The sequence below is a fragment of the Natrix helvetica genome (genome assembly GCF_964273705.1).
Source record: "Natrix helvetica genome assembly, chromosome: 9".
Taxonomy (NCBI): Eukaryota; Metazoa; Chordata; class Lepidosauria; order Squamata; family Natricidae; genus Natrix; species Natrix helvetica.
Window position 1 is genome coordinate 18973106 of NC_138560.1, and position 23743 is coordinate 18996848.

At 42.7% G+C, this 23743-nt stretch overlaps 1 protein-coding gene across 8 annotated transcripts in view; it reads right to left on the bottom strand.

Annotated features, from left to right (window-relative positions):
• Positions 1 to 23743, bottom strand: part of TEKT2 (tektin 2) — a 103381-nt gene that overhangs the window by 15317 nt on the left and 64321 nt on the right. For 2 of the 8 annotated variants that reach the window (XM_081962049.1, XM_081962050.1), the window contains exons 2-3: positions 2706 to 2873; positions 1161 to 1286 (exon numbers count right to left, since the gene is read on the bottom strand). In XM_081962049.1, coding sequence (XP_081818175.1) covers positions 1161 to 1286; positions 2706 to 2861 — 282 coding nt within the window. In that variant the 5' untranslated portion in view covers positions 2862 to 2873. Of the gene's footprint in view, positions 1 to 1160; positions 1287 to 2705; positions 2874 to 4218; positions 4322 to 6049; positions 6424 to 6443; positions 6494 to 23743 lie in introns of those variants that run through there. The other 6 variants (XM_081962043.1, XM_081962045.1, XM_081962046.1 and 3 more) reach the window with 6 other exon arrangements.

Sequence of the window (23743 nt, forward strand, 5' to 3'; positions counted from 1 at the left end):
TTAAAATTTGCCTCTTCAAAACCTTGGTGCGTCTTATACTCCGAAAAATACGGTATCTGCTGAGGCTCAGCTTACACTTGTAGATAAATCTCATCAATTAGTTCACTGCGCAGTGAAGCTCCATATTAGGAACAGCATTCTAATGCAATGCATCTGCCAGTGGCCAGCGGAGCTGGCAGCAGACTTGGACAGTGAGGAGGTTGGGGAGGGCCAGTCCTGGGGGCTGAGGAAAGCTCAGATGAGAGCTCTGCATCAGAGGCAAAGAGGGAGTTAGACAACACTTCCTACCAGAAGTGTCATGCCCCCATCGGAATCGGAATCCGAGGGGGAAGATCAACAGCTGATAGAGAGTGGGAAAGTGGCTCTGTTGACTGTGGAAGAAACCGGGGAAGGGCAAAGTCAGGTTGGGCAGAGCATGGGAGAGGTAGAACAAGGGAGAAGGGGTTCAGATGAAGACCAAGGCCCACCACCTCCTCATCCTAGGGTGCGCAGGAAAGAACGCAGAAGAGAGCAAAGTAGGTTGCATGGCTTATGAGGGAGGAAATGGCCCCGATTCCCTTCGCAAGGCACACCTGGGGATGGAGTTTAAAGGAGAGGCAAATGGGAGGGGCGGTTGTCGGGAACAAACATTGAGTTTAACTGCTTATCTGAGTTCCTGGCATCCTCCCAACTGGTTTGATTTACTGCCATGCTACTTCACTTCTGGAACTCCTTATCTTGCTTGCCCTGCCGGATTAATTACCTTATCTTGCCTTGTTGGATTTATTGTTGGAGGTTTTCTGCTTACAAAGTTTGGGACTGGAATATTTTCAGTCGAAGACTGTTACAGGTTTGTGGAAGAGTTGAAAGGGACGTTGGGGGCACAGATGGTGTTAATCAAGGGACTCATACCAGTTCTCTGGCTGTGTTGCCTTTGTGCCATGCCCCGGGACATCACACAGAAGTGTGCAAATGCTCTGAGCTTAAAGTGGCCACTTCTGAGAAAGAAATAGTTCACATCAGTAGTTTTGAGCATGAAATTTCCCGTACGACCCTATTCCAAAGGAATACATGATCTGGTTTGGTGTTGTGACTTTAGAATGAACTTCAGAACATGGGAGTTTGCTACTAGTTTCCTAGAGAATGGGATGAGGCGAGGAAGACACGAGAACTTCACATACTTGAATCAAGCTATTGATTTCGGTGTCTATATCGGTGAGGCATTTATCCAGAGTTTCTTTCCATCGATTGACAATGTCAAGACGCTCATTAAGACGTGTGCGGTTGTCATACTCATCCCATTTTGTCTGGGAAAGAAAAGGAAAAAAACCTCAAATCACTATTCAGACAGCTCAGTTCTTGAGAAAGTGACAGGAAATAACCAAAGAAATGTATTAAATAAGGAACGTGGCCTCTAAAGATACAATCTCCTAACTCCACAGTCAAATGCTTGAAGATAGCAATAGCACTTAGACTTATATACTGCTTCTCAGTGGTTTACAGCCCTCTCTAAGCGGTTTACAGAGTATCAGCATATTGCCCCAACAATCTGGGTCCTCATTTTACCCACCTCGGAAGGATGGAAGGCTGAGTCAACATTGAGCCTGGTGAGATTTGAACTGTCAAATTGCAGGCAGCCGGCAGTCAGCAGAAGTAGCCTGCAGTGCCGCACTCTAACTACTGCGTCACCATGGCTCATTGACACTCCCTTAATGGTAGAGTTCTTAACAAGCCAGAGGTGAAATTTAGCAGGTTCTGACCGGTTCTGGAGAACTGGTAGCAGAAATTTTGAGTAGTTCAGAGAATTGAAGACACACCTGTTCCGATTGGCTGGCCTGGCATAATCATAACTGCTACCTCCTGGCAAACATATTTCTTTACTGGTTATTTTAGGGGAATTGTTTTTTAACTTTAATTTTATGGGATATTTGTTGGGGTTTTAAACTATTTGCTCAGCTGTACAGTTCTTTAAACCTTTTTTATCCTCCTTCTATCTATTTATCTATTTAATAATTTGTTTAATTTTATAGTTATTTATATGATGTATTTCTGATATGGACTGTACACCGCCCCGAGTCCCTTTCGGGAGAGGGGGCGGTCTATAAGCGCTCAGTAAATAAATAAATAAATAAATAAATAAATAAATAAATAAATAAATAAATAAATAAATAAATAAATAAATAAATAAATAAATAAATAAATAAATAAATAAATAAATAAATAAATAAATAAATAAATAAATAAATAAATAAATAAATAAATAAATAAATAAATAAATAAATAAATAAATAAATAAACCGGCAAATACCACTTCTGGTTGGCCTCGCCCCCATCTATTCTCTGCCTCCCGAGTCCCAACTGATTGGGAGGGAACGGAGATTTTACAGTATCCAATAAATTATTCTGTTCCATTCCATTCTATTCTATTCCTTATTTTATTCTATTCCGTTCTGTTCCTTATTCCGTTCCGTTCCATTCCATTCCATTCCATTCTATTCCTTATTCTATTCTGTTTTGTTCAGTTATATTTCTTATTCTGTTCTGTTCTTATTCTTATTCTATTTTTTATTCTCAATCTATATACTGCCCAACTCACAAACGAGTGATTTTGGGCAGCATACTCATTTCATGCAGATCTTCACAGATGCCCTAGAACAATTACTGCATTGTTTCTCCAAGACATGTGGACTTCAACTCCCAGAATTCCCCAGCCAGCCTTTGCCCACCTGGTTATTTGTTTCGTTGCGAAGGCTCCGAGCTTCTTGCCTGATCTGGTGGGAAGCAGAGCGTTGGCGCTCAGCATTGGTCGAGAGGAGGTCAGAATTGATATGCCAATCTGGCAGTGTGAACCTCTGGCCTGGCTTTAAACTCAGAGTGGCCATGACGGTTTCCTGCTATTAAAAAAAAGCATATTGATTACAGTCAAGCTACATTGTTTACATTATGGTTTGTAGCTAAAATGGGTTTATTCAAACTTTAGTTTATTGAACAAACCCATTTTGCAAATGAACAAATTGTTCGTTGTCCTCCTGCTGCTTCTCCTCCCGCTTCCTGGTTCCTTGAGAAGCATTATTTAAAGGCATTTTTAAATATTTCTCATAAGGAAAATATGAAACCTTGTTTTTACAGACATGAAACTTGCCTTGTTTAAGTACGTATGTGAAACTGGTGGCATGCCAATATTCTTCAGCGTATCAACTTAATGGCAAGTAGTATATTCAAGACAAAGCTGTTGTTAATCATCGGGTCAAAATTGGCATGCTCAATTGGAATAATGGAAGAGAAATCTGTTTATTTTCTATATTTTGCAAGTTCAGTTCTCTTATCAAAAGATCAGCAGATTAGTAAAAAGAATGTCTAAACATGCATTAATTCAGGAATGCAGTATGCAAAACCAAAAGAAAAATCTCTCTCTCTCTCTCTCTCTCTCTCTCTCTCTCTCTCTCTCTCTCTCTCTCTCCCTCCCTCCCTCCCTCCCTCCCTCCCTCCCTCTCTCTCTCTCTCTCTCTCTCTCTCTCTCTCCTGTTCTCTTCTCTTCTCTTCGTGTGTGTGCATGTGTGCTTGTGCGGGTATATTGCTGTGGGTGTGTGGAGAAAAGCAGGCAAAAAGCTACTGACACTGGGGGAAAACTTCATGCAAAAATCAGGGTGAAATGAATTTAAGGGACACGAAATCAGAAAAATTCTCTAGGAAGTGTATAGGTATTTCAAAGATATGTTGGAAACATAACACAAATGGTCATTTGATCAGACCCAGTGATTGGACTTCTAAAACAGCCAGAAAACTTTGGGTTCAAATATATAGAAATAAAGAATTTTAAACATCAGTTTTCAACTGAAGCCAAACCCTGGGATTACTGGACAGTCAATTAAAAATGAGTCACACATGACTATTTACTTTTAATATGATCCCTGCTGCGAGATTTCTATATGAGTAAAAATGGAAAGATTCTGAGATGCCCACAACAATGCATAGTGAAAGTGACAGAGATGGCAAAATTAACTTGCTTGGTTAGAGAAAGATCAGTAACCACATTTATTTGTGACTGGAAACCTCTTACGGACGTTTGGCTGAAAAAAAGAGAGAAAAATGAAGTTGTGATTTATGGGTCCGATGATTAGAAAGGGCAGCTTAGGGAAAGAAGGACATTATGAGCTCACCGTGGAGAGAGAAGATAAAATATAAATGTATTTATAACAGCTGCTAAGAAGTTCAGAAGCCACTTCTGGAGAATCTTACTTTTCTTTTCTTTTCCTTTGTCTAAATTTCTTTTCCACCTTCCGGTTACTTTTCTTTATTCTTCTTTAATTCAAAGTGTTTTCATTCTGTTGAAAAACTTCTTCTATAAAAGTTATTTTTTTTTAAAAAAAGAAAGAAATGGGGGGGGGGCAATATAAATAGATACAGCCATCTCATAAATTCAGCAATGCCACAAACAGAGCTCATGAAAATTATCCATTGATATTATTATTATTATTATTATTATTATTATTATTATTATTATTATTATTATTATTATTATTGTTATTATTATTGCATCAACAGAATTGTATCACAGCGGCCAGTTGTTTCGCCGGATTTGGCATTGATTACTAGTCGGGCCCCACCCAGGGGCCTAGGACGTCGTAACGTATTTTCGTAATATGTGTGCGGATCCAAGCAGTGCGGCCTTTTGCATTTGACTGATGGTGATTTTGTCAATTTTTAACTGTTTTAAATGTAATTCCAGTGCTTTTGGAATAGCACCCAGTGTGCCGATTACCACTGGAATTACCACTGCTGGTTTGTGCCATAATCGTTGGATTTCGATTTTTAAGTCCTGGTATTTCTCGATTTTTTCATATTCCTTCTCGGCGACCCTGCTATCACCTGGTATTGCGATGTCTATGATTGTAACCTTATTTTTCTCAACCAGTGTGATGTCTGATGTATTATGAGCCAGTATTTTATCCGTTTGTATGCGAAAATCCCACAAGATCTTGACCATCTGACCCTCGACGACTTTTTCAGGCTTATGTTCCCACCAGTTTGTTGCTGTTTTAATATTATAATTTTTGCACAAATTCCAGTGGATCATTTGTGCCACTGAATTGTGCCGCATTTTATAGTCAGTCTGTGCGATTATTATTATTATTATTATTATTATTATTATTATTATTATTATTATTATTATTATTATTATTATTATTATTATTATTATTATTATTATTATTATTATTAATTATTATTATTATTATTATTTATTATTTATTCATTAAACATGAAATTCAGCCAACTGAACATTCAAAAATGCATTACAAATACCAGTGACTGGTGCTAATGGTTAATACGGTTTGCTGCCAGCATCCTAGGTATCAACCAAGTACCTTCTTAGATTATTATTTTTATTATTTTATCAATAATAATAATAATAATAATTAATAATAATAATAATAATAATAATAATAATAATGTTATTATTAATTTACTAGGCATCCAACTCCAGTTGAGTTTGTGTGGCATACAAAGCTAGAAAAAATATATTAAAAGATCTAAAAACATAAAATCAGTCAAGTTAGAACAGCAAGGCTCAACCCTGGTGACTTTAAGATTGGGTGATCTGCAACTCCTAGAAGTCCCCAGCAAGCATAAAGTTGGGAGAATTCTGGGAGTTGAAGTCCACCCATCTTTTTTTTTTTCAAGTCCATTCATAAAACTTTTATTCCACTTACATCAACTTAATACACATGTTTAACAGTTATGTTTAGATTGTTCATGAAAATTTTCAGGAGATATTAAACAAAGCTAGCCATCATCTCAAGTTATTTCCCTGTTAACTATTTTTTTACAGCACATGCATGTTAGGCAAAGTATTAAAAAAAAAATCACAAAAGCAAAATTCCAAAAAAGTTAAATATATGGGTTTGTTTTACTGCTGTGCTCGATATACAGTGTAATTGTGGATATCAAGCATTTCATATTTTTTTTTACTGCATCTTTACTTGTACATTTGTTCTTAGGTTGCCTAGACCATTTAAATACAAATCAATTGTGTAGCAAAAATAATGAAAGCCACAGCAGGTAACTTTACCAGTAATGGGATGTGAACCGTTTCTGCCCTTCTCTAGAGAAAGTTCATTTGGTTAGCAAGTCACTTTAAGGAACATCTTTCAGCTTTAATCGAAGACGTACTCTTGGATTGTAGATTCCACAGATTCACATGACCGATAGGTAATATCCATGGGACATTAATTTTTCTTTGCTGTGCGTTCCAACATTGAAGTGCCCACATTCACTACACCAATGTGGTTGCAACCATCATCCACCCATCTTAATGTGGCTAAGGTAGAGAAACTCTGGGTTAGAACATGAAAAGTTCTTACAGTTACGTTCTGCTGCCAAAGGAACAATAACACTAAGATCTGGTATTATTGGGATAAAAGGGGGAAAACTTTTCTTCCTCTAAATTGGCACCCTCAACTCACCGCCTCTGTTCCACTTGGCCTCTGCTTCCTGCAGCTTTCCTCTGTTATCAGTAAGGTTGCTAAGCACACTTGAGGAGGTTGCCAGGCAACCACACTCTCCGGGAGCCAATCAGAAAGCATCCCTTGCAACTGTTTACAAAGGAGGAGCAGGGGACCATGGCAACGGTGAGATGGTATGGAAAGGCTTCAAATAGTGGGAATTGCTCTTAGGGCAATTTTTTTTTTTTTAGAAGGATAATTTCTTTCAAGTGGGAAGGTTGCAATAAGAAACAAGAGACTTTTTAAAAAGAAAATGCTAAACGACAAAAGAATGCATTGCCATACAAACTCTTGATTGATCCTGGTTCTTAAAAATGTATAACTTTTGTGCTTCACAGTTCAACCTTGAGCTAATATAAATATTTTCTTCTATTGACAATTTTCCAATCAGTATCGGTCATTTTCACTTTGTTCTGTAATATCCATGAGCAGAGTGCAATTTGCATGTGTATTTTCCTTAACCTGTGGTAGCTATAAAGAATGTGATTAAGTGAAACCTGGCTCAAAAACAGTAACTGTGAGAGGGACCTTGTAGTCCTCATGGACAATCACTTAAACATGAGCCGGTAGTGTGTGGCAGCAGCCAAAAAAGCTAATACAATCCTTGGCTGTATAAACAGAGGCACAGAATCAAAATCATGTGAAGTATTAGTACCACTTTATAAAACCTTAGTAAAGCCACATCTGGAATACTGCATCCAGTTTTGGTCACCATATTACGAAAAAGAGGTTGAGACTTTGGAAAAAGTGCAAAGAAGAGCAACTCAGATGATTAAGCACCTGGAGACAAAAACATATGAAGAACAGTTACAGGAATTGGGTTGGCCAATCTAGACCACCGACCTTCCCTCCTTTCGACGAAAACTGAAGACTCACCTGTTCCGTTTAGCCGGCCTGGACCATTCATAACCTTATTATACCTCCTGGCAGATATATTTTAACTGGGTAATTTTAATTGGGTATTTTTTAGGATTGCTGATATACTGTTTTTATTTGCTTTACCTGTACAGTGTCGTATTGCCTCCTCTTCTATGTTTTTATGTTTGTATGTTTGTATTCTATTTTATCTGTTTTATTTGACTGTACACCGCCCCGAGTCCCTTTGGGGAGAGGGGGCGGTATAAAAATCGAAATAAAGGTAAAGGTAAGGTAAAGGTAGAGAAAAGAAGGTCTGGGGGGTGTGACGTGATAGCAGTGTTGAGGAGCTGCCACAAAGAAGAGTCAACTTATTTTCTAAACCAACAGAAGGCAAGACAAGAAACAATGGATGGAAACTAAGCAAGGAGAGAAGCAACCTGGAATTAAGCAGAAACTTCTAACAGTGAGAACAATTAACCAGTGGAACAGGTTCAGGAGTTGTAGATGCTTCATCATCACTGGAGGTTTTAAGAAAAGAGTGGACAGCCCCTTGTCTCAAATTGTAGGGTCTCCTGCTTGAGCAGCGGGTTGGACTAGAAGACCTTCAAGGTCCCTTCCAGCTGTATTTCATACAATCTCTTTTTTAAAACCTCCGGGGTTGGAGCACCCACAACTTCTAGAGGCAAGTTGGTCTACTGATTGATTGATCTGCCAGAAACATTTATTCTTAGTTTTAGGTTAGTTTTCCTTGATTAGTTTCCATCCATTGCTTCAAATGCTTTGGAGAATAGCTTGATTTCCTCTTCTTTGTGGCAGCCCCTGAGATATTGGAAGACTGCTAGTCCTTCTTTTCATTAAACTAGACATACCCAGTTCCTGTAACTGTTCTTCAACAGTCCTCTAATCATCTTTACTGCTGTTCTCTGACCTCTTTCTAGAGTCTCAGCATCTTTTTTATATTGTGACGACCAAAACTGGATGCATACTCCAAGTGTGGTCTTATCAAGGCATTATAAAGTGGTACCCAGCTAGGTAATATGAACAGTATTAAAAGGGAGTGGGATTCACTCTCTATTTATATACAAGTGACTTACCCTGTCACTGGTAGTGGGAATGTTCTTGGTTGTTGTTTAATTAGGCTCTTCTTTACTGTTACCTTTTTTGTCTGGGTTGGTAATTCCTTGGTTAAGGTATTGTTTGCTGCTTGACTATTGGTCTGGTATTAATCTTGATGTTAATCTCTGATTATCTGCATGTTGACTATTGACAAGGTGATGTTTTGGTCTTTATGTTTCCTTTTTAGCTTTTTGAATGGTGTGTAAATGTTGTTTATCTCTATGTGCTTGTTGATTTCTTTGAATTCTAGGCTTCCAGAAATTCTCTAGCATTTTTGGAATTAGTTTGGTCTAGGATGCTTACAGTTTCCCAATGGTTAAGTCTGTCCTTGTGTTGTGCAAGTAAGGAGTTTTCATCATATGTTCTGACAGTTAGTTGGTGTCCACTGACTTATATTGCTCTATGGATTGGCAATACTTTAATAAGCTGGGGGGCAAGACTGTACATCCTATTAATTGTATTACATTGTCCTATTTTTCCTAATCATCCTGCAATACCCTAGTGAACCATCAATAGACAGTAAAGTGTATATAGGTTCAACTCCTTATTACAGTCAATTAAACAGTGCAGTTTTAATGCATAGTTTTGAAATTGAGCATGCAATACCCAATTCAACCACTGGGGGAAATAGGTTCACTACATTGTTCTGTTTCCCAATGAAGATGCAATACCTCAGTGAGCCACCAGGGACAGTATGTTCAACACATCATATTGTATTCCCATTCACATTGGATTGTGGGATCAGAATCCACCAAACAGTAATTTTGAATAGTTCGAAGAACTGGCAAATATCACCCCAGAATGGGGTGGGAATGGAGATTTTGCAGTATCCTTCCCCCTGCCACGCCCATCAAGCCACATCCACAGAACCGGTAGTTAATAAAAAATTAAATTTCACCACTGCATTTTAGATTTTAGACTAATGCAGATCTTCTACAAGGTGTCAGAATTACTGTCCATTATGCGTTTATCTCTGTCTTCTCTGTTCTCATAGAAATGGCATTGTGTAGGAGAGGCTGGGGCAGGGCGGAGTAAAACAAACCATCAGTTTAGAATCCTTGCATTGCCACAAGAGATCCATGTCCAATCCCCCTTGAATTCCACTGACCTTTATCTACTGCCAATTTAGTGCTTCCTATTAGTTGAGCAGATTCTTGTATATAGACTTGAATACATCGTTTATGCTCCAATCTATACAAATAATCCTGTTTCATGGCTCCTGGTAATGCAATCCCATCCATTAAGCAATGACATCTGATGTATCCAAGGAAGTAGGTCTTCTCTGTCACTGTGTCAGCTGTAGGAACCATCACACCACCCAAAATTTGAATGGCCCAGCTTGATTGGTCTTTCTTAAGGTGGTGAAAACCTGGCTCTTGCCCCCAGGAAAAAGATGTATGGTGAGCCCATCTGGTTGCTTGGGTTTAGGTGTTACTCAGTGATGATCGATTGGGTTGTTGTTTCAATTGATTTAGTCTGCTAATACTTCTTTATTAGCTGCCCAGAATCATGTGTAATATACATTCATATAGTCATTATACTGTTGTGGCAGAGCTGACAGCAGATTTGGACAGTGAGGAGGTTGGGGAGGAACTTGGGCCAGTCCAGGAGTCTGGGGAAGGCTCTGATGAGGGCTCTGAGTGGGAGGCAGAGAGGGGGCCAGAGCCATATGCCAGTTATCAGCTGCCTTCAGAATCAGATATCAGTGCGGCAGAAGAACAACTAGAGCCTGTTTCCCAGTGTGTGCATGTGCAGAGTGGCCAGATAAAGGGAACAGCTAAAGAACAGGGGTCGACTTGGGAGTAAGGCCAGACGATGAACGGCCCCTCCCAGAGGAAATAAAAGAGGAGCAAAAGGGAAATGGAATTGCAGGAGACAATTAGTTCGCTTAATTCATTTGTGACTCTGGGAGACTCCTTGTCGAGTTCTGCAGAAATCGGCCTGGCAGCTCTCCAAGCCAGATAAGGTCTGGGACTATAAATCCACCCATGAAAGACTTTGCTGGCTGTGAATAAGCAGAATTCACAATCAATTAATAAAAGGTTTTTTTTTGTCAGGACAAGAAGTTTGCTTCACGCTGTTGGGAAGCCTAAGTCAGAACATATACATTCAAATAATAAACGCATACATACTTAGAATCCAACAATTCAACTCTGAGTTATACCTATGGTCCTCTATTGTTACACGTAAGTGAAAGCCAACTGAAATCAAATCCAGGACACATGCTGAGTCCACCCACTACCCATTTCCGTATATTCTGGTGTACCACTCAGCCCAAGTACAGTTCTGGGCTCAGAAAATGTTTCCTGTTCCTGCTGTAAGCCATGGTTTCCAACCCAGAATAGCTGAGCTCATCAAGTAGGTCAAGCCAATATCAGAACCAGATGCATTTTGACTTAACGTGTTATGTGACCTACTGCGAATAGATCATCGATCATCAAGGGCCCTGAGCTATATTCAACTTAGAACAGCTGGGCTATTTTGAGGGACCTGGTGATGACATGCCTCTTGCTCTATTCAGGAAAAGCTATCACCAAGCAGTTGATGGATGACACGGACTGCAGCCTTCCATGACAGCACTTTGGCTGTCATGGAAGGCTGGTTGGGAGCGTAGCTGGTTCCTACAGATAGGCAAAGTGACGCTGCCTCTATTAATAAAAGTGAGAGGTTGCAAATTCATCCCCAGCCTGCACTTCTTAAGGTTACCGAGTACTTGTCCAAACCAAAGGGACTCAAGTTGAGTGTTGATTTGTAACAAAGACAAGCATCTGTAGAATCGGGATTCTGAACGAAGAAGAAATAATAGCATCGCTAGCTAACGGAATAGATTTTGCAGATGGAAGAAGCTTTGCAAACTGGAAAATTCAGATTTTGGCCTCCATAGATAGGAGTGCTGTGGTGGGGGAAGCCCTTCGGGACTGCCCACGCCACAGCCAGTGTGGTCTTTGGCAAATTAGGTCATGGATATCCTACACCAGGAGACATATAACACATCAGGAAAGAGCATGCACTGTTTTGGCCGAAGACTACATTTCAATAGGGCTAATGTGTTGGCGCTGTTTTTTTCATGGAGGATGGGGCATACTAAAACCAAAGAAGAATGCATCTCTCTTCATGCAACATGTCTCATCGCGTTATTTGCAAGCCAAGCAGCTGCATTCGTCCACGGCCAAAAGGAAACTTTTGGATGACTGATTGATTGATGTGCCATCAAGTGGTTCTCTTAGTAACCAGGGAGATAGATTTTCTCCATGAGGATCTGTCTCTAACCTGATCTTTCAGCTCTTTCAATGCTCTGCCCATCGCACTGTAATTGAGCCCATCCACCCACCTTGCTCCTGGTCACCCTCATCTTCTCTTTCCTGAAACCTTTCCCAGCAACTGAGCCTTCTCCAGAGACCCAGGTGTTCGTATTACATGTCCAAAGTAGGATAATTTGAGTCTGGTCTTTTCGGCCTTGAGTGGATTCATTTCTTCAATGATTGATTGGTTTGTTTTCTTGCCTGTCCATGAAATTCTCAGGAGCCTGATAGCACAGACCTACAGGTCTGTTCAAAATAATAAATCACCTAATAAATGCTCTGTCCTACACATTGGCAATAAAAATCAGAACACCAAATACAAGTTGGGCCAAAACGATCTCGTAGACGACCCTCACTCTGTCAAGGACCTTGGAGTACTCATCTCAAATGATTTAAGACCCAGAGCTCACTGTAACAGCATTGCCAAAAAGGCATTAAGAGTTGTTAACCTAATTTTGCAAAGCTTCTTCTCTGGTAACATTGTATTGCTGACTAGGACATACAAAACCTTTGCCAGACCAATTCTTGAATACAGCTCATCCGCCTGGAAGCCACACTGTATATCGGACATTAAGATGATTGAGCGGATCCAGGGCTACTTCACAAGAAGAGTACTCCACTCCTCTACTCACAATAGAATCGCTTATGCCACCAGGTTTGGTCAATCTGGAACTGTGGCGCCTGCGGTTCGATCTAAGCATTGTACACAAAACTGTCTGCTATAACATCTTGCCTGTCAACGACTTCATCAACTTCAACCGCAATAATACAATCGATACAAATTTGATACAACCGCAACTGCAAACGATTGATACAAATTCGAGGTAAACCGCTCCAAACTCGATTGCAGAAAAGACGACTTCAGCAGCAGAGTGGTCAACGCCTGGAATGCTCTACCCGACTCCGTTGTCGCATCCTCAACCCCCCCCCCCAGCTTCAATCTCAAACTGACTACTGTGCACCTCACTCCATACCTAAGAGGTCTGTAAAGGGGGCGTGCATAAGCGCACCAGCGGGCCTTCCGTCCATGTCTCACTGCCCCCATTTATCTGTATTTACTTTCTTTGTTCATGTTTATGTTCATACTTATACTTGTTACCTCGTACATGTTTGACAAACAAACAAAGAAAGAAATAAATCAATGGCACAAGCTTTTGTGAGCTATCTAGTAGGTTTCAGGCCATCTCAGGCTACTTCAAGAAACACAATGGGTGTTTAACACTTTACAATTGTTCACTGAGAACATACTTGTGGTCTGCCTCTCCTGCATCTGCCTAACCAACATGCCATGTCCTCCTTTTGCCCATCCTCATTGCCGCATCCTAACTTAAGCCCACAACAATTTAGCCACTCGATTGCATCCGATGACGTCAGTCGTAGCTCGTCCCAGGGGGATCCAGAATAGATGTCCACCTATTGCTTTTAGCCCATCCATCCATCCTTGCATCCCTGAGCCTGGTGTCTGGTGCCAAGAAAAACAAGACAAGGCACCAAGGACCCGTCAGACCCGATCTGATCCAGCTGCTTCTTTGAACCAGGGGATGAGAGGGAGGAGAACAGGATCTGGATTTCATCGCAGCCTGTAGGGTTGGGGCCCTGTCCATCCCAACACTCCCCAGTTAAACAAATGAAGTTGGGGGAACATCAGTGCCAATGAAGGCAGTGGTTCCCAGGGCCACGCAGAGCGGAGACTTCATCCCAGCTATGGTATTTTGAAAAATCAGAGAGATGGAGACATTTCATTCAAAACAGCAGATGTGAATGATTTAAATGGAATCTTGCGAGGTCATTTAATTCAATTCAAACCTTTATTGTCAAAGTAAACATGTGTACAATGAGATTGGCTGAGCCTCCCTTCATGCTCACCCCCCAAACCAGTGGTGGGTTCCTGCCGGATCGCACCGGATCGTGCGCTCCCTTTCGGTGCTGAACCCGGAAGTATGGTCTTGCCCCGCCCCTGGCGACGGGACGACGCTTGCCTGCGCTCCACCAGCTTGGCTGGGACCGGAGACGTTTCCTCAGCAGAGCGGAGCGCCTGAAAGGGACGCAGGCTCAGCCTGCCAGGCTGCCACCGCTCCACTGAAGACATTGCTGAGCAGAGAAATGTTTGCGGTCCCAGCCGAGCTGGTGGAGCGCAGGCAAGCGTCATCCCATCACCAGGGGCGGGGCAAGAACGTACTTCCAGGTTCAGCGCCGAAAGGGAGCGCGCGATCCGGTGCGATCCGGCAGGAACCCACCACTGCCCCAAACACAATACAACTCACAGTGAAAGACAAAACAAAATCCCTAGCCCAGTGAATCCTACTAACAAACACGCAGTCCTATTGCACCATGGGAATTTATCGCACTGGCCCCGCAAGTCAGTGGTGGGATTCAAATTTTTTTACTACTGGCTCTGTGGGTGTGGCTTGGTAGGCATGGCATGGCTTGGTGGGCGTGGCAGGGGAAGGATACTGCAAAATCCCCATTTCTTCCCGATCAGCTGGGACTCGGGAGGCAGAGAATAGATGGGGGCAGGTGGTATTTACCGGTTCTCCAAACTACGTGAGAACATCAAACACAAGCTGGGCAGAAACGATCTAAAAGATGAGCCACACTCTGTCAAAGACCTAGGAGTCCTCATTTCAAAACATCTAAGCCCCAGAGCTCACTGTAACAACATTGACAAAAAAGCATTCAGAGTTGTCAACCTTATTCTACATAGTTTTCTCTCTGGTAACACTGTGCTGCTAACTAGGGCATTCAAAACCTTTGCCAGACCTATCCTTGAATGCTGCTCATCTGCATGGAACCCACACTGCATTTTGGACATTAAAACATTAGAGAGGGTCCAGAGCAGGGGTGGGTTCCTGCCAGTTCTAACCTCTTCTATTGAAGAGGTTCCACAAATCTACAATGCCGTTTAGAACCAGTTCCAGCTCCCTCCCCCCGCCTATCCGCACATCATCAAGATGAAAAGCGAGAGGAGGAATTCTGGGAGTTGAAGTCCGCAAGTCTCAAAGCTGTCAAGTTTGAACACCCCTGGTTTTTTTTTCTAAAGGGTTAGGGGTGCAAGTGTCTTGTAACTTGACAACTTTAAAACTTGCACACTTCAATGCCAGGGTTCCTGAGCCAGCATGACTGGAGGAGGAATTCTGGGAGTTGAAGTCCACACGTCTTAAAGCTGTCAAGTTTGAACACCCCTGGGTTTTTTTTCTAAAGGGTTAGGAGTGCAAGGGTCTTGTAACTTGACAGCTTTAAGACTTGCGTGCTTCAAATGCCAGAGTTTCTGAGCCAACATTTTGGTTGCTAAGCAAGAGCGCTGTTAAGTGAGTTTCACCACATTTTACAAGTTGCCCACCCAGTCACATGGCCAGCAAGCCACTCCCACCCAGTCACATGGCCGGCAAGCCACTCCCACAAAGCAGGCCACACCTACAGAAGAGGTTCTAAAAAAAATTGAAATCCACCACTGGTCCAGAGGTATTTTACAAGAAGAGGCCTCAACTCCTCTGCTCGTCATAAAATTTCGTATATTGAAATTTTAGGCCTGGATAACCTTGAACTACGCCGTCTACCTTCCGATTTGAGCTTAGTGCACAAGATAATCTGCCATAACGTCCTACCTGTTAATGACTACTTTTACTTCCACTGCAGTAACACCAGGGCTATCAATAGATGCAACCTAAATGTAATCTGTTCTAATCTTGATTTCAGGAAAAACTATTTCAGCAATAGAGTAGTTAATGTGTGGAACGCCCTGCCTGATCCTGTTGTTACTTCCTCTAACCCCCATATCTTTTACCTTAAACCAGGGGTGTCCAAACTTGGGAACTTTAAGACTTGTGGACTTCAACTCCCAGAATTCCCCAGCCAGCTGGCTGGGGAATTCTGGGAGTTGAAGTCCACAAGTCTTAAAGTTCCCAAGTTTGGACACCCCTGGTTTAAACTGTCTACCATGGACTTTACGTGTTTCTTAAGAGGTCCCTTAAAGGGCGTGCATAAGAGCACCAGTGTGCCTACCATCCCTGTCCTACATTTATATGTACTCTTTTTATGTGTTTATGACTCTGTTTTGCTTATTTATATCCATTTATTTGTGCCATTTTTTCATGTGTTTTTCCTACTTGTTTCCTTGTACTTGTTGACAAATCAAATAAAATTAATTAATTAATTAATTAATTAAAGCAAGAGAGTTAGAGATGCAAGACAGTGACCTCCAGCCCACTAAAAAAAATGCCATGAGTACAGTGGTGATGTTGCCATCATGAGAAGAAAGCTGCAGGACATGAGACCTTCTGCCTTTTTTTTAAAAAAAATGGTTGGTTGGAAAGGTGTTACGGATTCCTGATTTAAATGTGATGGTGAAGACCTGTCTAATAAATCATCGCCCGAAGATATCCAGGGTTAGCTAAAGGACTTTGTGCAAGATGTCATTTCAGTCTTGATCTACCTACTCTTTGCCCAGCATGAATTCCTTCCCTCCCACTGGCTTCCTGGCTCTTGGCTTCCAGCTTTTTCCAGTTCAGCTGCCACGTTGGCATCTTCCCAATCTTTGGTTGCAATTACAATCCCAGCAGACCTTGCAGAATGACACGGCTGCCACTCATGCTGCCTGGGGATATTCTGGGAGTTGAAGTCCACACAACTCAAAGCTGCCAAGGTTGAGGTCCAGACAGGTTAATCAACCTTGGCCCTGTATCTCAGCCAATACCAATCCATCATAGGCAACACTGCTTTCCAAATTAAGCAGGGACGGTCAATCACGCAGAAAATATGTACAGTTAACATGCATGACATAATCCCCGAAGTTGACCGTCATTGTTTCAGTTTCTAGCAAACAGCTGGATTTGGTATATTAAGGATAGCCATGGGAAAGCCACCTAACTGCTGGGATGGATATGCTGACATTCATCTTTCTCCAAATGGCATCCCACCACTCTGTCATGCTGGCTAGGCAACATCGCTGGGGATTATGGGGCTTATGTCCAGGAGATGTTTAATGTGCCAAGAGAGGATAGACTAATTGAAAACCCAAACTTTGAAGGATAAAGTTTGCCTTGAAATTAACCTGGGAAAAGGGCTTGGCAGGATTCACATGTTGAACTAAGCCAAGATATATTTTAGATAAGGTTGGTTAAACGAATCTCAGTGGCTGAGTTCATGCATCACTCTAAGCCAATGTTTTTCAACCTTGGCAACTTTAAGATGGATGGAGAATTTTGCCTGTTGGAAGATCCTCTGATCTTAAAGTTGCCAAGGTTGAGAAATACTGTCCTGAGCCATAACATGTGGTTCAGAATCCACAGGGACATAATTCGAGCATCAGTCTAAGACCCTGAGCATTTAAAAACCATTATTTATATTTTAACAAGTGCGCAGCACAGTGATGGGATTATTTTTTTTAACTAATGGTTTAGTGGGCGTGGCTTGGTGGGCGTGGCAGGGGAAGGTTACTGCAAAATCCCCATTCCCACGCAATCAGCTGGGACTCAGGAGGCAGAGAATAGATGTGGGCAGGGCCAGCCAGAGGTGGTCTTTACCGGTTCCCCGAACGACTCAAAATTTCTGCTACCGGTTTTCCAGAACTGGTCAGAACCTGCTGAATACTACCCCTGGTGCAGCAACAGCCAAAGAGGGTGTTAAAACCAGCAAGATGGCAGACACAATGCCATAAAGCCCTGTCTGCCGTCTTGAATTGTGGGCGTGGCCGATCACATAATTCTGACCAGTTGTGACTTATTCAATTGCTTCAGTGGTGGTTTGCTCTTACCATTGCTACCGGTACGCTGCTTGCGGTCTGTTCATGCACGCACCGGATGTGTGCTGGGCACGCACCGGACATGCGCTGTGCGCTCATGCGCAATCCAGCGCTCCTGGGGCAACCACTTGCTTGTTGGGGCTCGCGCAGGCCATTTCCCACAAAAACAGCTATAGAGTGCAGGCGGGCGGGTGGGCCAAATGAGCCACTGTATCGGTACACTCTCATCTGCTCCCAGCCACTACCGGTACAGCTGCACCGGGCTTGTCACTGTGTTAGTTTGGTTTGTCCACTTGAGCTTCTATTCTGAGTTATACTGTAGAAATGTTTCTTATCTGACAATGATTTACTGCGCATGTCTCCTAACACGTTTCATAATATGTCACACATTCTTGTACCTTCCTTCTGATCTTCCATTTGCCTGCTGGAGGAGGTGGGCAACAATTGCTCTTGCAAAAATGTAAATTTTAGATATAAGATTTATTTTATTTTCCTATTAAAGTTTGTTTTCATTAGAACGTGTTCTCGGGTTTATTTTCTGCTTATTCAGAGATATGCTTCTTGGAAGGGCTGCGATTCGCACCTTGTTAATCGAAGGTGGGGGGAAAACTTCCCCTCCTTCACAGGGCTGTATCCACAGCAACCCACCAATGAATTGCTTGTTCAAACAAACTATGGATTAGTGCAATGCATAAACCAGACTGATACATTTTTTTTCTTATAGTTTTTCTTGCTTTTCATGGCATTTGCGATTGCTTAGCTAAAACCTCTGAGCCCATTTGGGCTAAAAAAAAAAGAGGGGCTAAGAATCTCTCAGAGTGGCTTACCCAAATCAGCTGGATACAGGTGTTTCTTTACTTACAACCATTCCAATAATGACCATGTGAAGTTATAATGGCATTGAAAAAATGACTTACAACCAAAATTTGGGCGCCTGGTAACTGACCTGTGTTTATGGTGGTTGCAGTGTCCTGGGGTCACATAATCACCATTTGCAACCTTCTCAGGCAACTACAGAGAAAAGTCAATGAAGGAAGCCGAATTCACTTAATGACTGGATGATTCACTTCACAACTGCAGAGGTTCACTTAACAACCGTGGCAAAAAGGATCACAAAATCCAGCATGACTTTCTTGACAATCGCCTTGCTTAGCAATGAAAATCCTGGCCCTAATTATAGTTGTAAGTCAAGGACTATCGGCATGAATCCCAGTTTCCAAGCTTACAGTTGAAAAGAAACAACCTACAAGGAATGAGGGAAGAGGTGGGAAAAAGAAGAAAAAAGAAACCCACGCAAGCATTTAATTTGTCAACGTATAATTCCTATACCATTTTCCCAGTTGCAATGTATGGCTATGAAGGTTGGACCATAAAAAAGGCTGTGGGCCAAAGAATGGAGACCTTTGAACTATGGTGCTGGAGAAGACTCCTGTGAGTCCCTTGGACTGCAAGGCCATTCAACCGGTCAGTCCTAGAGGAGATCAACCCTGACTGCTCTTTAGAAGGCCAGATCCTGAAGAGGAAACTCAAATACTTTGGCCACCTAATGAGAAGGAAGGACTCACTGGAGAAGAGCCTCATGCTGGGAAAGACTGAGGGCAAAAGAAGAAGGGGACGATAGAGAATGAGGTGGCTGGATGGAATCACCAACCCAGTCAGTGTGAGCTTAAATGGACTCCGGAGGATGATAGAGGACAGGAAGGCCTGGAGGAACATTGTCCATGGGGTCACGATGGGTCAGACACAACTTCGCAACTAACAACAATTTTTCTTCTTCATCTCATCCATCGTGAATTTCCTCGTGTTCCCAAATAAGGTTTCTCTGTGTAATTGCCCTGCCTTGTACACATAATTTGATAGACAACTAGACAACCAAATTCCTTTAACAGAGAGAGGGCTTCCAATCGACTTGCCTTTATTGGAACAGTTGGAATACATTCAGAGGTGTTTATGCCTTGAAAACAGCTCATGTTGAACTGTGCAGTACAGTCAAACATCAGCCCATCAGCCCAGGAAATCCTTTGTGGCATTTTGTATTATGTCATAAACTAAATGTCTTATGATGATTCTCACTCATCCGAGTCATGGGTGACCCCAAAGGTGCCTTTTCAGAAGGAAACTGGACTTCCTCGTTTTTTTTTCTTGAAGACATTTCACTTCTCACCCAGGAAGCTTCTTCAGTTCTGACTGTATAGTCAGTTAGGGCTAGGCTTCCATTCTTCCATTCCCCAGCATTCAGTCAGAAATGAAGAAGCTTCCCCTCTGCGGGGTGAAAAATCTTGCAAAATTGCTCCTTCCCATCTAGACCATTGGCCTCTGCATATTTTCAATTTTTCACGACGGGAGTGCTCATTAAAATCCTCGAAATACAAATATTTTGGCGAGTGTAATCAGTTTGATTTAGAGGTCACTGGAGTAAGAATTCACTGCAGCTTGAGAGATTTTTAAGGAGGGAGTATCTGGACAGAAGTTGCTCCTTGTGAACATTTTGAAAATGAGCCATAATATATTTTTTAAAAATGGTTAGAAACTTCATTTTTTGCTCTTTCCAAGGACAAAAGAGTTGGCTCGTCATACCCTTGTCTACTGATCTCCCACATTGCCTTTACCATGAGTGGAGAGACCCATCTTTGGGTCCTAGAATTTCATTGGACATTGTTAGACAGTCACAATCTCTCTCAGCTTAGCCTCTTTCACAAGGTTGCTACTCTGAAGAGAGCATCAAAGGAGATCCTTATTTTTGTTGCATTTATTTATCTGCAACTACCTCAATCAGAGAGTGGCTTCAGGGGTTTGGAGAGTAGAATGCCAGTAAAACAGGAAGGAAGGAAGGAAGGAAGGAAGGAAGGAAGGAAGGAAGGAAGGAAGGAAGGAAGGAAGGAAGGAAGGAAGGAAATACAAGCTATGTATTGTAAAGGTAAAGGTTCCCCTCGCACATATGTGCTAGTCGTTCCTGACTCTAGGGGGCAGTGCTCATTTCCATTTCAAAGCCAAAGAGCCAGCGCTGTCCGAAGACGTCTCCGTGGTCATGTGGCCAGCATGACTAAACGTTGAAGGTGCACGGAACGCTGTTACCTTCCCACCAAAGGTGGTTCCTATTTTTCTACTTGCATTTTTACATGCTTTCAAACTGCTAGGTTGGCAGAAGCTGGGACAAGTAACGGGATCTCACTCCATTACGTGGCACTAGGGATTCGAAGTGCTGAACAGCTGACCTTTCTGATGAACAAGCTCAGCGTGTTAGCCACTGAGCCACCACGTCCCAAGCTATGTATTTATAGAAGGGTAACCAAACATTTTCCCACACATGCACAGTGACGTGCAGTCAGGTGAGGCAAGTGAGGCATAGCCTCACCACTCTCATCATGAAAAAAAAAGTAAAAGGAAAAAGCTGAACTAGTTGCTGCCTCACCGTGGATGACTCTGCTTAACCTCACTGGTGCTCTCCCTCCCCAAGTGTAGTGACTTCCTCCCCAGGCCCCCATTCATTTCTCTCTCTCACACACACAGCTGGATAAAACTATATAAAAATCTAGCCCAGCTTCACTGATTACAAGTTTGAAAAGGCAACGTGGCTCCACCTGCAATCAAATTACACTTGGGGAGGGAGAGCACAAGCGAGCACTGAGGAGACCACAGGAGGAGGCAGGAAGCCAGGCAAAGAGCCATGCTGTAGTACACACACTTCCCCCCAGCCTCTTTCTTTTGGAAGGCTCGGCTCCCCTCCGGCTTCTCTGCCTCTCCTCTCACCCCAGCCTGCCAGCAGGACGTGGTTGGTGGGCTTTATTGTGTTCCAGGCATTTCCCACCCAGACAGCAGGCTGCATTTGCAATTGTGGAGGTGTTTGGGAAAGGCAGCAGGGGCAGCTTCTCCAAGGCACCTGAGGACAGAACAAGAAGCAATGGGTGGAAGCTAATCAAGGAGAGAAGCAACTTAGAACTGAGGAGAAACTTCCTGACAGTTAGAACAATTAATCAGTGGAACAGCTTGCCTCCAGAAGTTGTGAATGCCCCAACACTGGAAGTCTTTAAGAAGATGTTGGATAGCCATTTGTGTGGAACGGTATAGGGTTTCCTGCCTAGGCAGGGGGTTGGACTAGAAGACCTCCAAGATCCCTTCCAACTCTACTATTGTATTGTATTGTATTGTATTGTATTGTATTGTATTGTATTGTATTGTATTGTATTGTATTGAATGGGGGGGGATGGCAGAGGAGCTGCTTTCAAGCCACTGGAAAAGATATCCAATCCAACTTTTGTGTGTGTGGGGGTTTGTTTGAGAGTGAGTGAGAGAGGGAAGGGGTAGGAGAGATAGTCCAATCCAACTTGTGTGTGTGTGTGTGTGTGTGTGTGTGTGTGTTTGAGAGAGGGGGAGGAAGGGAGAGAGGGAGGAAGGAGGGGAAGGAGAAGAAAAAGAAAAAGAAAGAAGGAGCAAAGGAGAAAAACAAATGCTGTTGCTTTAAATTGGAACTGAGCATGCCTGGCTGTGGAATTCTGGGAGTTGAAGTCCACAAGTCTAAAAATATTTGAAACTCAGCACTGTGTCAGTGCCTCACCAGTCATAAACCTCACCGCACGTCACTGCACATGCATTGCCCTTAACCTCCAGAGGGAAAGAATAATATGTGATCAATCAATCAACGAATAAAGAGAAAATACCACTGTGCAGCATTCCTAGTTACACTGCTATTGAAATGGGCAAGTTTATTTTACAGTTTCTTCCATTCCTTTCCTTTCCTTCCCTTTAATTTCCTTTCCTTACTTACCTTAACTTACTTTACCTTAGCTTAGCTTAGCTTACTTTTCCTCCTCTTTCTCTCCTCTCCTCTCCCCCCCCCTTTATTTCCTTATTTATATCTATATTTATGTACTTGGGACACTCTCTTTCCATTTGTCCTCATAACAGCATCTCAATGAGGAAGTTTGGGGTGAGAGAGATAGGAAATTGTCCACTGTCACCCAGGAAGCTTCTATGGCAATCTGATGGAGTGACTCCACCCATCACATTTTAGGTGCCCGCTGGCCCTTGAAGGTCTTCTTCTAGATAAGCCCTTGGTCACAGATACTATTCAGCTGAGAGAATGATTTTCTTCTGGAATCTTGACTTTTCAACCATGCAATGCATGAAATGGGCCTTGGACAGCCACAGTGTGGGTGTGGGTCAGAGGTGGTATTCAGCAGGTTCTGACCAGTTCTGGAGAACCAGTAGAGGAAATTTTGAGTAGTTTGGAGAACTGGCAAATACCATCACTGACTGGCCCCGCCCCCGTCTATTCTCTGCCTCCCGAGTCAGGAGGAAATGGGGATTTTACAATATCCTTCTCCTGCCACATCCACCAAGCCACACCCGCCAAGCCATGTCACGCCCACCAAGTCACGCCCACAGAACTGGTAATAAAAAAAATTGAATCCCACCACTGATGTGGATGTGGCAGTGTCGAAAAAACCCCAAGATGTAGCTTGAATAAACAGCGTTTCTCCATTTCTGAATGCAGAGTACACTGTCAATTTAATTTTGATGTTCATCCAGTGTTGTCTATGTGTAGAACTTTTTTTAGACTGTTGGAAGGCAATGCTTGCTGTAAACATTGACTTTTCTTGGCTGAACTCTACTCATTTCACTCCTGTTTTGCTTCGTACATTGAGGGAAAACTTTCTCATTATTCCAGATGTTATTTCATGCTCAGCTTTTATATTCCAGTCTCCTATAATTAATATGATGGCCCTTGTTCTAATCTGTATTTCCAATACGTTGCAGGTCTCCGTAGAATAGTCCATCTTTCACTTGCTTTGAATCTATGTAGACTTGAATCATTCTATTCTTGATTGGCTTTCCTTGGATTGGAATCAAGATCATTCCATGATTTGGAACACTGAATCCAAGCACTCGGTGGTTCGGCTCCTACCTTTCCGGCCGGACGCAACGTGTGTTGACAGGGGAGCAGAGGTCGACTCTAAGCCCCCTTACCTGTGGGGTGCCACAGGGGTCGGTCCTCTCGCCGCTCCTGTTCAACACATATATGAAGCCGCTGGGTGAGATCATCCGTGGTTTCGGGGTGGGATACCATCTGTACGCTGATGATACTCAGCTGTACATCTCCACCCCGAACCACCCCAACGAGGCCGTCGAAGTGATGTCCCGGTGTGTGGAAGCCGTACGGGTCTGGATGGATGACAACCGACTCAAGCTCAACCCCTCCAAGACGGAGTGGCTGTGGGTTCCGGCCCCCCGGTTCAACCAGTTAA